The 16,874-nt window shown below is 46.7% G+C and overlaps 1 protein-coding gene across 1 annotated transcript in view; it reads right to left on the reverse strand.

Annotated features, from left to right (window-relative positions):
* KIF13B (kinesin family member 13B) overlaps window positions 1-16,533 on the reverse strand; it is a 1,451,009-nt gene extending 1,434,476 nt beyond the window's left edge. The window contains exon 1 of the mRNA XM_069605712.1: window positions 16,370-16,533. Within this exon, the coding sequence (XP_069461813.1) occupies window positions 16,370-16,424 (55 nt within the window). The 5' untranslated portion in view covers window positions 16,425-16,533. The remainder of the gene's footprint in view (window positions 1-16,369) is intronic.
* Window positions 16,534-16,874: the final 341 nt, after the last annotated feature.

Below are 16,874 nucleotides of genomic sequence, written 5' to 3' on the forward strand. Positions count from 1 at the left end.
TGTTGCAACTTTTCTGCAACATGTTGCAAGTGCACAATGTACCATACAGTATAGTGCACATGGGTCCGACTGTCATTTCTAAAGGCCCTAGACACTCAAGGATTTTTTTTAGGAGAAGTGCAGATGTGCCTTGGACAGGGCTGGTGGCAGCTCATCTTATCATATATTTTTAACAATGTCCTGCCAGGTAAACCGCGTTTGGCACGAATAGGTGGCCTGGCTCCAAAATGGCCATGCCATGAGGTTCTTTGTCCTGTCCTTTGGGCATCTTGCCATTTCAACTTGCCCAGGTCGAGCCGACCGGGGTCAGTCCTTATTTGGGCATGCATTCACCCACGAAGCGGCAAGCTTTTGCAGGCTTCTGCATGCCTTGTGTGTGTGCTTCCAGGATGTGGGTTGGACTGTCTGGTTCCAATACACATCCTGTGTGCCAGAGCTTGGTGTGCTTTGAATAACAGGGACCACCGTGGTCCTTGATTGGTCCATGTATGGTGTGCCTGCATGGGAGCAGATTTCCCATTGGGTCCTCTTCGTTTTGGAAGGAAGGAGATTCTGGATAAGAGAGGGCTCCAAACACCCATAACAGGTCGATCTCTTGAGTTCTAACTGAACGAAGGCTAGAATCCAAGTCTCCTGAAACTAAGAAGCTGAGTCGAGGAACCGCTGGTGACCTGCTGTAAGGTTTGGCACCCTGAACCCGCTGTCGTCCCGCTGGACTCCTCTGCATCTGATCGAACTAGAAAGTCTGCGAAGATGCTTCGACCCATTGGAATAGCGGAACCAACTATTCTCGGCACCTTCGTCAAACCCTGTGAGCCTTCTCAGAAGTGTCCCTGGCCCAACCAGTGGGCTGACCAGCTTGCGCAGGACCTTTGCTCTGATACCGCCATGGTTTCGAGGAGGCCCTTGAATCTTGGTACATCGCAAGCTCTGTGTTCATGGCACTCTCACACCGAATTTCATACACTTGGCGTTCCCAGGTCTTGAGTAAAGAGAGCGCCCAAACCGGAGTACGCGCGCGTACTGTGTAGCCTAGCCGTTGTAACAAACTTTGCAGGTGCCTTGCAGCTGTGCCCCCCTGTGCCCTGAAGACTGCTAAGATTTAAACTGGTTGATCCATCCACCAGGAGCGGACAAATCGTTACTGTCACATTTGGGAATCAATGCTGTAATTTTGTCGCTGAAAGCCGTAGAGCTGCATAATTGCCGCATTTCAACCAGCAACCGAAGTGGACTCGACTGCCAGGTTTGGTCCATAGTGCGCCATGGGTCAGTGAGTAATTGCAACCCTTACCGGTGGCCCCTAGCGTATCCATCAATTTTTACACACACGTGGCCCCTGAGGGCCCCTCTCCTTTCCACAGATAGCCTGAGCTATCAAACTATTCCCTACTCCTGGAACCTGTTCTGCCCTCACAGGGAGACCCTCCACGAATAGTGGGAACCTATTCTGCATCACCTCACTCAACTTCCTGAGCTGCTACGACCCTTCAAGAGATCCCGTTTTCACCCATGTGCACTACTGTGTGCGCCAGCATTGCAAGTACATTTGAGCAATAGGCTCCCCTCTTCTAATGGACTCTATGCACTACCGGCTTCCTTCATTTTTCTAGGTTGTGGACCCATTTTGTGCATTAACCCTTTAGGCCACTTGGTCTTTTATATGTATTTTAGTAGGAATATGTTCCTTTAAAAGTGTTACTGTTAATAAATATTGTGTTGAAACGCAAAGGCCTTGAATTAATGTATTTGTATTTTTAATATATACACACCTGACAGAGTGATTTGTAAGTGAGCTTTACTCCGTGTGCTCATTGAGGTCTTTCAGTCACCCTCACCCCTCCCAAGACCTAGTCTTAACCGCCGCCAATGCTACCTTGATTGGTTGGCTTGTGCAGAAGGTTACCCTGTTCTAAGAAACTAGGCTGGCCTTCTGAACCTCTGCCCACTAGGTCAGAGTTCATAGCTCCATCTTAACTCATGATAATCCTTGTTCAGGTCAAGATTTGAAATTAGTATTGCTCCATTTCGCAGGTACATCCCGTTTCAGATTCCCTCAGGGCAGCAGGATTTGGGAAGTACATGTCTGAGCATATGCCACAACCCAAAGTCTTCTTTGGGATTGGAACTATGGGGACAGCAAGGGTGTGGGTTCTCTTGCCAGTTAAATGATGCTACCTTGAACAAGGTACACAACTTGTCTATTAGTTCCCCATTTCTGCCTTGCTGGCGCACCACCGATGCAAGCCATGTATCGTGCCAATTTGTAGAGCTGCCGTGAAGCAAATTATGCAGCCATTGTTTGTGTGCGGACGACAAACATGTCTAATGGCAGCATGATCTCTGTAGAGGCAGGATTCTGAAAATGTTTGACATGGCAGTGCCAAGAGCCGTAAGTGTAAAATAGATAAAGGACGGACAAACAACATATGGTCCCTTGAATGACAAACATTCTCTCTCATCATGTACATGGATGATGGCCCCAGTTTATCAGAAATTCCAGCATCCTATGTGCAACAGTATGATGGGCTGTGATCAGTCGCTGCAATGTAACAGGTCAATGTACAGATCTATATGTTGGAGTATTTTATTATATTGTCTAGAATACTCGTTAATATATGTGTTCTTGGCAGACTGGTTGCATTCTCTGTTCTGTAGACAAGCTGTGAGGAATTATACCATCCGCACGGAGGGTGTGTGGTCACCTGGGCTTTATAGAAATTGAATGATGGTAGATCAACCTCCGGAAAATGTTTGGGGCTAATCTGTACACATTTTCCTATGCCCACCGCACGACATATAAATAGACCTGTGTACTCTGGGCGGACACAGCCTCATGCGTCGTCCCCCCTGTTGTATTTAGTTTGGATACGACAGACAGGATTACACTATAGATCATCTCAGAAGGAAGAGGGCCAAACCTTCCTCCTGCCACGGCCAGCCTAATTAACTAACAAAGGCTCCATGGATCCACACTGTCCTTTTGTTTAGCCCTGCAGATGGTGGCAGCAATTAACATACAAAGAGAGTGTACTTCAAACAGGCCCACAAGGGGCCTGGCTGCAGAGGTTAACAAAAGAGACAGGAAACTCCAACAACCTTTGATACGCACGGTTTCAACCTGAAGCCAGCTTTCCCCGTTACAATCAATGGACAGTGAGATGTCATGTCTGGGACTGAGTGTATTACAGTAGTTATTCCCGCAGGGGTACCCCATTCAGAAGGTACGAGTATGTGGATTGACAGTGTCAGAAATTCTGGTCCCGCCGCAGCTTCAAGGGAGACCTGCCGCTTTAATCAGGAACCACAGAGAGCTCCATTGACCAGAGAGACCATTTGACCCTGAAACACTTGTGTATGAGCATGATATAAATAAAATATTTCATCCACAACAGACAGGAAGAAGGGTGGTACTTAGTATTACATGTTTTCACCCCTCTACCTTTTCTGTTGCAAAGTACTCTGGTTATGACATCATGCATACAGGAGATTGTTGGTGGCGACCCAGGATTGGTTCAATAAGGTAGGCTTAGCCTACACCAATCACTGTGGCCCATTTGGCATTAAAAGAGGGCCGAGTCCCTCTTTTGGCCAGATCATCTGAAGGCTTCACAAGAAGCAGGAAAGAAGAACCCAGCATTGAACCCTGGCTAAAGGTACAGTCAGCCTTACATCTTATGACAGTGAAGGAAGGCCAGGACCCCCAAGATGGAAGCAGGATTCCCTCCCCTAAACATCTCGCAGGGAACAGAGGGAGATACTGAATCCAGAGGACCCGCAGGTTAATACAGAACCAGTACCCAGCCAGCACACAGCCTGCCCTATGAGGTTATGCAGCAAGCTTCCTAGGTCGGAAGTGCCAAAGAGTCTCTGATCCAAGGACAAGGCAGCTACTGGCAACACTCTCCTCAGCTTTGGGCCATCCGCCTTAAAGGACAACACAAACCCAGTGAAGAAGCTAGAAGTGCATCGACAAGCATCTTTCGACGTCCGCCTTAAAGAAAACTTGAGCCAGTCGAGCCCCTCAAGCTGCATCCGACTGCACCACTGACTGTTATGCCACAGTTGCTAAAGCCATCTGAGACTCCCCGACCAGTGCTTCAGAACCGCTGATCAGCACCAAGACACTTCCTGGCCCCGAGCCGCTGTGTAGGTCAGCCTGCAGCCATCCGTCCAGCCTCACTCGCCAAGCTGCCTGCTGCCTGATACCCGCAGCTGTCTCCCGTCTTGAACTCGGTCGCAGAAGCTGCAAAGCACCCTGAAACCGAGTCTACATTGTCGAGCACCAAGAACTTCTACAAGCACAAACTACATTGTGGTTCTATCCCCCTGGTCCTACTCTGAAGGCCTTTAGTGACATTTTACAACCCATTTCTCCCTTTGTGTTGAAACCAAGTATCGTTGGACTATTGCGATTAATTACTATACAGACTACCCTCCTGTCAGTATCCAGAGTGCATCCCTTTTCCTTCTTTGAAACTGCCGGTCCTATGCATTCCTTTACAGGGTGGGTTGTATTTCGTAGTGTGCTAGAACTGTCTGTTGTGATAATAATTATTGGAACACAAGGCATATGTTACATTAGGTACAGGTAAATAATTGTCACAGGTGAGTGAACACAGAAAACATTCCCAAACAAAAACACACAGTGCAAATTAAACAATAGTACCAATTGCCATACATACAAAGCAAAAAGCATTTCATCAGTAAAGCCGTTTTGTATTTTACTGGGAATTATATTGATGTGAGTTTAGAAACAAACGTAATGTCCAGTGTACACAAACACTGTGCCAAATAAAAAGTCGACGCGACTGTTTCAGCCTCTCAGCAAGTTTGGATAGCTGTAGATAAGACGGCCTTCATCAGGACAGGGAATTGTGGTCAAGTCTCTGGCAAGAGCTTCCTGTGGTGGTGATGATCTAAAAAACAAATGGGATGTACTAAATAGTGGTCTTTTTCCGGGGTGGTTATTTAAAGTAGCTAGCACTGTGTACCCACTGGGAAAACTGACTATGCTTGAATGTAGCACGTGGAATCAGTGCATTCAGGTTGCACATTGAATGTTGGCTGCTAAGGTCCCTGTCCCATGGCAATGGATCAGGTCATGGAGTATTACACATGCACTATCACCTATGAATCTACAAAGGGTGTGGAAAGGCCATGATTACTGGGCCTATCACAGCAATTATTAGTTACATATCCTAGAGGATAGGAAACACGTACTGTGCTGGTTAGGAAATGGCGCGTGAAGTATGCGCTATGATGTAGTGCCTCAAGTCTGGTCTAGTGTAGTCCCAGTCCCCTCTTGGACACGTAAACCTAATGAAATTAAGTGAAAGTGTATGTAAACCGAGGGCCCTCTAGATTCACAAATTCACAATAGGCCCGAGTAGTGGTACTAGGGAACACTGAATGACTCAGCGGTTCGTCCGTTAGCCTAGTAATGTCTTTGAGCTGTCGGGAAAACAATCATACCTAATGGCTCAGGGGGTAGTTTGACAATGAGGCATAACGACGTGACCTACGGGGCTCGCCATAATGATGGTGAGGGTGTTGCCATCAATGCCAATTACCTCTGTGCGAGCGTGCTTCATTCACTTAAGCACAGGAACTTTCCACAGCGGGGACAAGGCTCTAGCTACTTTCAGAGCTTATTTAAAGAACCACCCAGAAATAGACCACAACTTAGTACAACCCATTTGTATTTTAGATTATTATCACAGGAAGCTCTTGCCAGAGCACCGACCACAATTCCCCATCCTGATGAAGGCCGTCTTATCCACAGCTATCCAAACTTGCTGAGAGGCCGAAACACTGTTGTGTCGACTTTGTATAGTGCGCAGTGTCTACTGTGTACACTGGACATTAAGTAGGATTCCAAACTCACATCCATATAATATGTAAAATAGTAAAGGGCTGCACTGATGAGATGCTTTTTGCTTTGTAGGTATAGCAATTGGTACTATTGTTTAATTTGCACTGTGTTTCCGTTGGGAATGTTTTCTGCGTTCACTCACTTGACAATTATTTAACTGTACCTAATGTAACATATGTTGTCTTGTGTTCCAATAATCCTTACATTTTGGGTCTTTTTGTTCTTTAGGGTTCGCTGTGATCATTTGCTTGATACAGATACAAGTTTCATAACCTGGAGAGATCAGGGAATAGCCAGATGCCCTATAATTTGCTCATGTGAAAAAGTAGATATTTGTATTGGAAGGTCCCAACCCCATCAACTTCATAGAAACCCTCCTACAGCAAGAAATAGATGCTGCCCACCTCCGACAAGGTTTCCCGGTTGAGCGAGCACACCGGACCCTGCAGAAGAAGCCACCACCGGGAGCCTAACCACGCCCCATGATAGCCAAAATTCTGAATTTCCAAGGCAGAGAAATCATCCTGCGCTTCTCCCGGGAAGGCGGGGAAATCAAAAGAGGCAATGCTAAGATCGCCACCTACCCTGACTATACGCTTTTAGTACAAAGGGCAAGGGATTATTTCGTCCCAAGGCCAGACTATGCCAGTTATCAAATACATGCTTTGTATCCTTCGAGGCTCAAAATAATATATAAAAGCAGAGCAATCTTTCTGGAATCTCCGGGGGCGGCCACTAAGTGGCTAGAGCACAATAACCTGATGGACGGCGAGGAGAAGGCACCGTGACTCGCCCGCGAGTCTACAGGACAGGATCACCCAACAACAAACGGACGGTGCAGCGTAAGCTATCGTTTACATAACACAAGGCAGGAGGTAGTCGGCCCACCAACCCGTCCTTAAACAACCCCAGCAAACGGACTCGCGACAGCACGTTGCTGACGCATTACACCCGCTCAAGATTACCTGGAAAGTCCTTGGCAGTGCAAGGGCACCCAAGCAAAGCAGTAAACTGCACGACTGCTGGGTGCAGTTGGTCCATTTGAACAAGTTTGGTTTGTTTTTTTGTTCTCAAAAGGTCAAAGGGTCCAGTAGTCCTCAACACAATTACCTTACGGAGCTGAGGGGCACATCACAAAGGGCCAACTCTGCTAACATGGCAGTCGACATCAAGATATTGACATGGAACGTCAGGGGAATGGGGTCCTACATGCGCAGAAACAGAATAAAATCCTTTTTGAGACGGAAGCATGTTTCCATCGCAATGCTCCAGGAAACGCACCTCACTGCGGAGGTCGACTCTCGTATCCCCGACTGGTGGGGTGGTCAGGGCTTTGGAACAACGTACTCCAAATACGCCAGGGGAGTCCACACATGGATAAGCGGCAAGGTGCCTTTCAAACTCTGGTCAAAGGAGGCGGACCCTGAGGGCAGGTACCTCATACTCTGAGGATGTATCGAGCAGAAAGAAGTGTACTTGGTCAACGCGCACCTCCCCAATTGTGGAACTACAGCGTACCTCATCAAACTTCAATCAAAGCTAGCCCCCTAAAGAGACTGCTTCTTCATATGGGGAGGCAACTTCAACTCTGTCAGTGACCCTGCTCTCGACAGATCCGCTCCGACGCTACCAACCAACATTCCTCCACCCTACAGAAAACCATACAAGAACTGGACTTGTCGGAGGTGTGGAGAGACCTGCATCCTGAAGGTAGGGAATTCTTGTACTACTCGTCCCCGCACAAGATTTACACCCATATAGACTACCTGCTGATAAACAGAGCACACCTCCCTCAAATAGAATCTGCCTCCTACCTAGGCAGAAATATATCTTACCACTCCACGCTCCTAATGGTATGGAAACCGAAAGGCCCGAGGCCCCCCCCATACCAATGTGGCGGATGCCAACGGACGCCCTAACAGACGGGGCGTTCAAAGAGGAGCTTCGCAACACAATAGTGGAATACATGGATAACAAAGTAGGAAGTGTGGACAGATGGGGTGCTATCTGGGAAGCCCTGAAAGCTGTAGTAAGAGGGGTGTGGGGGGATCCTAGCCAGTGCCGGCGGGATCAGGACGACGCTCAAGGAAGGACTAGAGGGCGGGGAGGAGAAGATAAAATGACTGGAAGCCTCGTCTGATAAATCCACAGAACTTGAAAGAGAAATGGCCACAATAAGGAAAAACTGCCAAGAAGCCTGGGCCAGACTAGCTAAATTTGTCTATGCCACAAAAATCACCAAGACCCACTCAGAATCAGACAAACCAGGCAGGCTACTCTCATGGCTGTGCAAAAGAGTCTGAAAACCCCAATTCTCGAAATCCAAGACCAGACAGGTACTACACAAATGGGGATTAACGGGGCATTCAAAGACTTCTACTCACACTTATACAGCCACGATACCATTATTCCCCAAGACGACATCTACGATACATTGGACGAAATAGGCCTCCCCACACTAGAGGGTACCCAAAGGGAAACACTAAATCAGGAGCTCACAACCGAAGACATACGGGAGGAGATTAAAGCGCTGTCCGCCGGTAAAACCCCTGGGAGCGACGGATTACCCCCGGAGTTCTACAAAACGTTTGCAGCCGAGTTAACCCCAATTTTACACAAAGTCTACAGGGAAGCCTTTGAACTTGGGGTGTTACCAGACAGTATGAATGAGACCCTAGTTATTCCCATACCCAAACCCGGGAAACCGACCACCGAGTGTGCCTCATATAGACCTATAGCCATCCTTAATTACGATGTAAAAATCCTCACTACCATACTCGCCAACAGCTCATCCAAGGTTATTGGGGCACTGGTACACAAGGATCAAAATGGGTTTGTCCCGGGCCGTAGCACAGCAGCAAACCTGCGCAGGCTATAACAGATCATAGCACACACAACAGGCTTGCAAGAACCCTACGCAGTAATCTCCCTAGACGCCATTAAACCGTTTGACTCCATATACTGGGAGTGGCTCCTCGCCACCCTGAAACTATTCGGCTTGGGCGGCTACTTCATCCACTGGGTCGAGATTTTAAACAATACACCAAGGGCAAGGGTAAAAACCGGAAGTACGGTGTCTGTACCTTGGGATACACAGGCAGGGATGTCCCCTCTCCCCAATGTTATACATGCTTGGGCTGGAAGCTGGCAATATTTTTTAGGAAGCTATTTTTTGACACAGGCATAAACATCGGGGGCCGATATCACGTGATCTCACTGCATGCTGATGAGGTCTTACTTTACCTAAGAGACCCACAACTCAATATGCCCACAATCCTGGAGGTACTAAGACATTTCGCCAGGGTATCGGGGATAGCATTCAATCCAGAGAAGTCTTGCATATTCCCACTGGCAGGTCTGGCAGGGATCCACACTTCGGCACTCACAGAAGTTGGGATATGTTGGGAACAGCATACATTTAGGTACCTGGGCATCAATATCTGGCATACCCCCGGACAGACAAATGGGGGTAATACCCTGGTGGCAATACAGAGGCTCAAAAAATCAACCAGGTTCTGGTCCAGGCTTCCACTATCAATGATGGGCCAAGTGGCCATCGCAAAAATGATAGTATTACCACGTTTCCTGTACTTTTTCCAAGACATCCACTATTACATACCGGCCACCTTCTTTCGGCAACTGAACACACTACTGAAGGACTTGGTGTGGGGGAGTTCCAGACACAAGCTTGCCCATGGCACATTAACACTTCCATATAAGTCAGGCGGAGTTCAACTCCCGGATCTAGTAAGATACTTCCTGGCTGCCCAACTCACCTTTGTGGCCAGGTGGCTTGCGGATGCCTCCACCTCGGAGACCGACCTCTTGATCACACCGGTGCGACTGAAGGAAATTCTCTGTGTCCACTGGAAATGCATGGCAAAGCTCCCCTGCTCATCCAGATGGGCCACAAAGTATGGAATAGAGTGCAGAAACTGCAGAAGTTAAAGAACCCATACTCCCCAGAGACACCGCTCGTTGCCGACATTTGCACTAATAGAGATGAATCGGCGCTGATAAGACTATAGGAAAGGCATGGCGTCTACACCTGGGGAGACATGCATGAAGGAAACTCCTTTCGAGAACTTGACTCCCAAGTAACTGAGGACGGACTCCCCAAGGGCCAGCACCTTTGTTACCGGAGAATCAGGGAGGTGGCTAAACAAAAATGGAGAGAATGGCCACAGGAACCAGAACCGGATCCGACCCTCACCCTAATGCACAACCTGGGTGACGGCTGGAAACCAGCCTCCAGGATATACGCACCGCTCACTGACGGGCCTAATACCAAGAGCGAAGCACTAAAGAGCTTATGGGAAAGACCTGAGAACAAGCATTACCGAACAGGAATGGGAAAGAATCCTACAGTTTCCCAGAGAGGTGTCAAGAAATGCGAGATTCAGATTAATTCAGCTGAACGTACTTCATAGAACTTACATGACCCCTAGCAGAATCGCAAAATTTAGCAAACCCCCAGCTCTACTATGCCCCTGATGAAATCTGGAAGATCCGGGAATGGCGCATATGTTCTAGAGCTGCACAAAGATACAGAATTTCTGGACCAAAGTTGAACAAGCGTGCAGAAAAACGGGTCTGACCAGATACGAATGGACACCTAAGGAATGCCTGCTGGGATCCTACCCCCGGTTAAGCAGGGTTAGACACATCGTCAAACTCATGGACATGGCCTGCACACTAGCTAAAAGGGCAATTGCCACGACATGGAAATCCCCAACGAGCCCTCGCTACACTAAATGGCTTAAGGAACTAGAACACTAGTCCGAAACGGAAACCAGGCTACGAGGAGAAGGAATAATCAAAAATCGGAGAAGTTCCAGTCATGACATATGAAGCCTGGAAATCACTGCTATGAGACATGTTCCACCCATCGGATGACAAACCCCCCCCCCCCCATGAACAATACCATGCTGGCCAGAAAAACTGGACATATGAATGGAACTAAAACCCAGGATTACCAGATCTACCCCACCCAGTAAACGTAGCTCCCCCGGGAGACAGACTATACACCTACTCTGCTCCGCTGCCAGAGAAGCTCCAGAGGCAACCCCGGACTCTTACGACCTCAGGTTGTTTAAAGTTTTGTTGCTCATTGGCATTCTTCTCTTTCCTCCTCCCCGTCCCCTTCCCATTCCACAATCTCAATAAGCATTTATAATTTGACTATGTTTGCTGTAAATTTGAAATGCCAATAAAAACATTTTAAAATAAATAAAGTAGATAGTTGTATACAACCTTGACTGGACAGTCCCCCTTATCAATGGGAAATAATTGTACTATAGCTGTGTTGCAACTAACCAGCTATCCACGACCTTTCGTAGATAAGCCTGCCGTTCCGTCCTCGTTACAAAAATTGGACACAAAGGTTTATAATGGACTTGCGTTTCCAACCTGTTTTGGTGTACTAGAGGTGTGGGGCTGAATGATGGTTTAGAAACAGATATTCATCCCTGGACCACTGGTGCCCCGGAAGTTGATTCGTCAAACAGGCTGCCTGTATATTACGTCTTAGTTTATTATTTCAAATAAAGCAGAATATTCGGATTAAAAGCAACATGTTTCTTTTCACAGATTTTGGGGGTGGTGTGTATTAGATTAGGGTTATTTCACCGTAATTCATAAATTATTCAAAAAGTAGATGTATGCCATAGACGGAAGTCGTGACAAAGTAGTTAGCAGGCTGTACTTGCACTGCTAGTGAAAGTGCGACCAAAACAACAGGGCCAGTGATATGGAGTGTACTATTGTAGCGCCAATGTCTTCAGAAGGGAGTCAGCTTTTAAAATGAACACATTGAGCCTTCTATAATACCGGGCCATCTTTTCTTATGAATAATGTCATATATAGCGCTACACACTCATAAGTCTCAGAGTGCTGAAATAACAGTAGACATTATTATCCCACATAGTGGTATTCAATTTATCGACCTCAGAAGGATGTAAGGCTAAATTGACCCGGCCATGATTTCAACCTGTCACGGCAGTGACTGTGCTATCTGACCAGTGAAATAAATACAAGGTTCTCCCAACAAAATAGAAGAAAAAATGTTTTTAAAAAAAAGAAGAGCATAGTCTTCCTTGTTGGTATTAGAGCCAACTAAATTTTAAAAAGGGGCAATAGTTGGAAAGACATTTTCAATAGGCCACCAAGAGAAGGAACAATATTCCAGTTCACATAAAAAGGTACTTGGGATCATTTCAAATTCCGGAAACCCACACAAATACCTTTGTTTTTAAAGTTAAAAGCTAATTCAAATTGCGTTATTATGGAAGTGTATAACATAACACAAGTTATCAAAAATTAATCCAATTTTGTATAGCAAACAGCAACACAGACAAAAGTGGCCATATACATTTTGGAAACAAATCAAGTGTCTAATTTCTACACGCTAGGATGGATTGCTATGACAACGAACAGAGGTGGACAAATAATAGAGTTCCAATTTCACCATACACATACAAGATAGCTCTGCGATCATTCAGTGAAGAATCATGGACTCCGAGTAAGGGGGCAAATTCTGGTGGGTCGGTCCCAGATGAACTTTCCACGCTTCAGTCCTTCTCGTCCAACCAAGGCAGATGAAACAAGTAAAAGTGATTTGGGCGAGAATAAACACCTATTGCACAAGTGGAAATTTTGTTTGTGGGGTGCACTGCATAAACAAATACCCCTCCACTTTTCATGCTTGAAAGATCTGCTTTTGGGCCCAACGCAAAAAAGTTCTACAAACTCTGAAGGTTGCACAGCGCGGTCAAAGTGAGAGTTTAAGATGAACACTTTCCTAAGACATTAGAAGCTCCACCACAGATTATGGTTTACAGACGAGGACCAGCCACAAGGGTATTGTACAAGACACAGGATTACACGGCCTGGAAACAAAAGGAAAAGAGATGCAACATGGGTTTATTTTGAGGGTGCGCGGGAGCAGCTGGTTGCAACAGATATAATTGGTGAGAGAAAGTGTCCTATCCTCGGGATGAGCATAATAGAATGAAGAGAACCTGAAAGACACTAAAGCGATTGGTAGGGTTTATCCAGCGGAGTAATGGAAATAATAGACTCAGGCATCAATAAAATCAATTAATAAACAAAAAGACAACAATCGCACATCACTGGTGATTACATTTTGTCGTAGGCACGTCTTTTGGTAAAATATGTAGGGAAAAGTGCATTGTAAAGCCAACCGAGTCAAAAACAGTCAAAACTAGCAGTCGAATGGGGCATCAATGCATTATATTGGCACACATTATTTCAGAAAGTGGCGCACACCAGCCATGGTCTGATCATTCGAGCGTTGTCGGAACCTGGGGTTATCAGTTAAAACGGGTTCTCAGGAAATCTGCAGGTACAATTACGGGATCAAAAAATGAAGTGAAGGACAAGGACACAAAACCATGAGCAAAGCAATATATAGTTTCATGTCATAGTCAAAAATACCCCAGACCGGCTTTTTAGCCAATGTCTCTCTGCACGCTGAGACTTGCAGGTCCATACACATAGCGGGGAAACTCAAAACTGCAAGTCCATCCCTACACGCTACCTAATGTTGGTTAAAAAGCCAAGACTTTATAATGGTGACCGATTACAGGAGTCAGTGGCAAGTGTGCTTGCTATCCAATTGAAGAGGGACAAAGTGGCATGCACTAGGAGAGAAAAAGAAAAGCAATCCGCTTAAACAAAAAAATAATCATGACGACATGTTCAGAGTGCTCAAAACGTGGTCAGCAATCATTTATGGGTAGGCACTCGGGTAACGGAGCACCATGAAAAACGACTACATTACTATACAGCATGAGAAGACCAAGGTGGACCAATGCGAAACCAGGCTACATTTCTCAATTAAAAATCCTATTGGTTCATATGTATGTATACAATAGCTTAAAGTGACAAAATAATTTACTTTCAACCACAAAGAGTAAGGTTTCCTTAAAAGTAGGCAAATATAGAAAACAGTGTCATAAGTTAAATCTGTCTATGTGAGAAAAAGTGTGAGTACAACACGGTAGGTTGGACAAAGATCCAGTCTAGTTGCCAAATGGGTCTTTTGAACCAAGATTCCTAATGAAAATCCACACCCTTACCTTATTACGAAGCACAAGCATGAATACAACCAATGTGTAAAAATGTGCAGGTACACACACTGCAATGATCCAGCAAAATCCAAGCGATGCCAAAAACCTTACACTTTTACAAAAAAATAAAACAGGTTTGCGCTGATTCATACTGAGGCTATAGTTTACACATTTTCTATACACGGTACAAGGCAGTAAACATAAGTTGAGGGTTATTAGCATACAAAATGTGGAACAGCACCACAAAGGTAAATTGGATATGAATTCACATCAAACATCAAAGCGGTGCCAAGCCCTTAATAGTTAATGGGGCTGTACATGGCCCCTTGGGATAAATTCACTGGACGAGCAGTACACGTTACTCTTTTCTGCCACACATTGATCAGCTGCATGCAAAGAACTGCTGAAGCCCGGTACCCCTCACTTGTTGCACTTATTTCAGCGCCACTTCTGTAATGCACTACTTGCAACGCTATTTTCCTTTTATAACGCAGGACTCCAAGTGATAGGGAGCAAAGCGAGGGGAGCTGTAAAGCCAAGGCTCATTGGACCCCTTACGCCTAACCCTGCACACGTTTTGCGTACATTCCAGAAGAGCCTGTGATAAAATAAGCCTCCTCTTGGTAATTCTTTGGCAGAGGCATGCAGCGTGTTGTTATGCAGGACGAGCCTACATATACTGGTCAACATAGAGAATATGTGTTTATGTGTAAAACGAGCAGACACCAGGAATATGTAATAGGAGGGTTAGAAAAGCATATGCTTAAGTGTTCCTTTTCTTGCACGATGGTAAATATTGCGCTGCCACCTGGGGACCGAGGAACGTGGGCTTTATGATGCAACTGAGGCACCCTATCCTACCAACCCTCAGGAAGAGCCAAGCCTCGTCAGAAAAGAGGCTCCCTCCCTCAAACACATCCCAGCAGACCAGGCATGGTTTCAATGTATGGTGCAGCTACAAAGGTGACAAGACAGTCAGAGAGCGACTGATACAGCCCAGCAGGAGAGCCTGCTGGGGACCCGCAGCTTAAATTAATCACGTATAAATGGGGCACCATCCCCTTCCCCCTCAGCAGGTCTATGGGAATGTGTTACATTTTCAGAAGATAGTCGGGGTACCTAGTCCTTCTACAGTTTCTGTCAATAACATAGTATTCAATTCATGAACATAAACGTTTAAGATTTTCTGAATGGCGGCTTGTGCAATTTGTATTTATTGTGTTTATATAGCGCTTTAATCCAAAGTGCTTGACATTATAACAAGATACTTTGAAATTAAAACAATAGAAGCAATTTACAAAACATGAATCAAACCAATGAAACAGTAAGTAGAGCAAGTAACCTGTGAGGGTAAGTGAGGAAAGGAGGGGGTGAGGAAGGGAAAGGAGGCGGGGAAAAGAAAGGGCATTAGGTGAAGATGTAAGGAGGGAGAGGATTACTGGTTTGGACAGTTCACAGGGCTGGGAGATATAGAAACATCGGGACCAGCCGATTGCATCGATAAAAGTGTACCAAAGGCTAAACAGTGCCATCTGAGAGACTTAGCTGTACCCTGGAGGAATGCTGCGCCACATTAAGAAACCTAACAGGAATGTAGCGTGAAATACACACAAACGGAACAACATAAGGAAAACTCCAGGACCTCGCAATTAACACATAGGCTTTTCAGCGGGACTGCGTATGGTGTGGTTCTCTTGGATCCACACAAGTACTTGAGGGAGGGTTGGGGGGAGTGGTTCCGAGAGCTGGGAAAATAGGAAATGTCCGTGTGCACGGGGATATGCGCCCCCCGAAAGTAATGGATGGATATGTGGGTGTACTTCACAAGGAAAAGGCGGGGGCCCCTAACCTAACCCGGCGTGTTCTTACTAAATAAGTGCGAGAAGGAGGAGGGGGGGGGGGGCATCTCCTGAATCATGCAAAGAGGCTGCCTGCTGAAGGTAGGTCTCCTGAAGGAAGGGTGCCTCCTGGAGGGAGGAAGGGCGGGGGTCTGAAGGAAAGGGGGGCTCGTGATTTAAGAGGGGGTCTGGGGTACGGCCTCTGAAGGGAAGGAGTATGCAAACTGAGGGGTTGGGACTGAAAGCTCCAGGAGTAGCAGCAGGGGGGGGTCCAAGCTGAGGCGTCAGTAAACTTCGCATGAAAGTTGTGCACTTGGTCTCCTGGCTCCACTGGGATGACAGTTGGGGGTCTGGCCCGTTTGCTCCCTGCCTCACAAGTTACTGAACTTCTACTCTAGACCCCTCTCCGGGTGACAGCGCGCTGTAGTTCCGCACTCCTGGGAAGTGGCTGACTGACTGGCAGGTAGAGCACTCTGCCCGCCGCAGCTCCGCCTACCCCGGCACTCGGCTGCACCTTGCCCCGCCAGGAGTTTCGCGTCCAGGGGGTGCGGGGCGAGCGCGCTCACCTCGCTTGTTCATGGGACGGAGCCGCACGGCCACTTTGACGTTGGAGCCGCTCATCCTGGCCCGCCGCCGGTACAGCAGATTTCCCCCCTTTCGGCTTCCGTCTCCTTCAGGGATGGAGAAATCCCACCACCCGGTGTGCGAGGACGAGAGTGGGCGGGGCCAGCATCCGGGGGGCGGGGCCGGAGGAAAGGCGACGTCACCCCCATGGGGCGGGGCATGCAAATAGATGGGACGTATTATGTAACTTGATCTGTGTTCGCGGAAGATCGATGGTATTATAAGATGGCCGCCGTAGGGAATGGGATGGGCGTTTTAGGACGGGAGGCTTTTTGTTCATCTCACCGGCCTTGAACTTGTGTAAAACAAAGAAACTACATGTTATTAATATTTTTTAAATACATTCTTTTATACCAGAAAGTAAGTGCTATATTGCTAATTCCAACATATTTTGCTTACAAAATGTACGTTGGCAAGTCAACTTTTTTAAAAGGGACTATGGAATGA

The sequence above is a fragment of the Ambystoma mexicanum genome, chromosome 4p (genome assembly GCF_040938575.1).
Source record: "Ambystoma mexicanum isolate Mex_15411 chromosome 4p, UKY_AmexF1_1, whole genome shotgun sequence".
In the NCBI taxonomy this organism is placed as follows: domain Eukaryota; kingdom Metazoa; phylum Chordata; class Amphibia; order Caudata; family Ambystomatidae; genus Ambystoma; species Ambystoma mexicanum.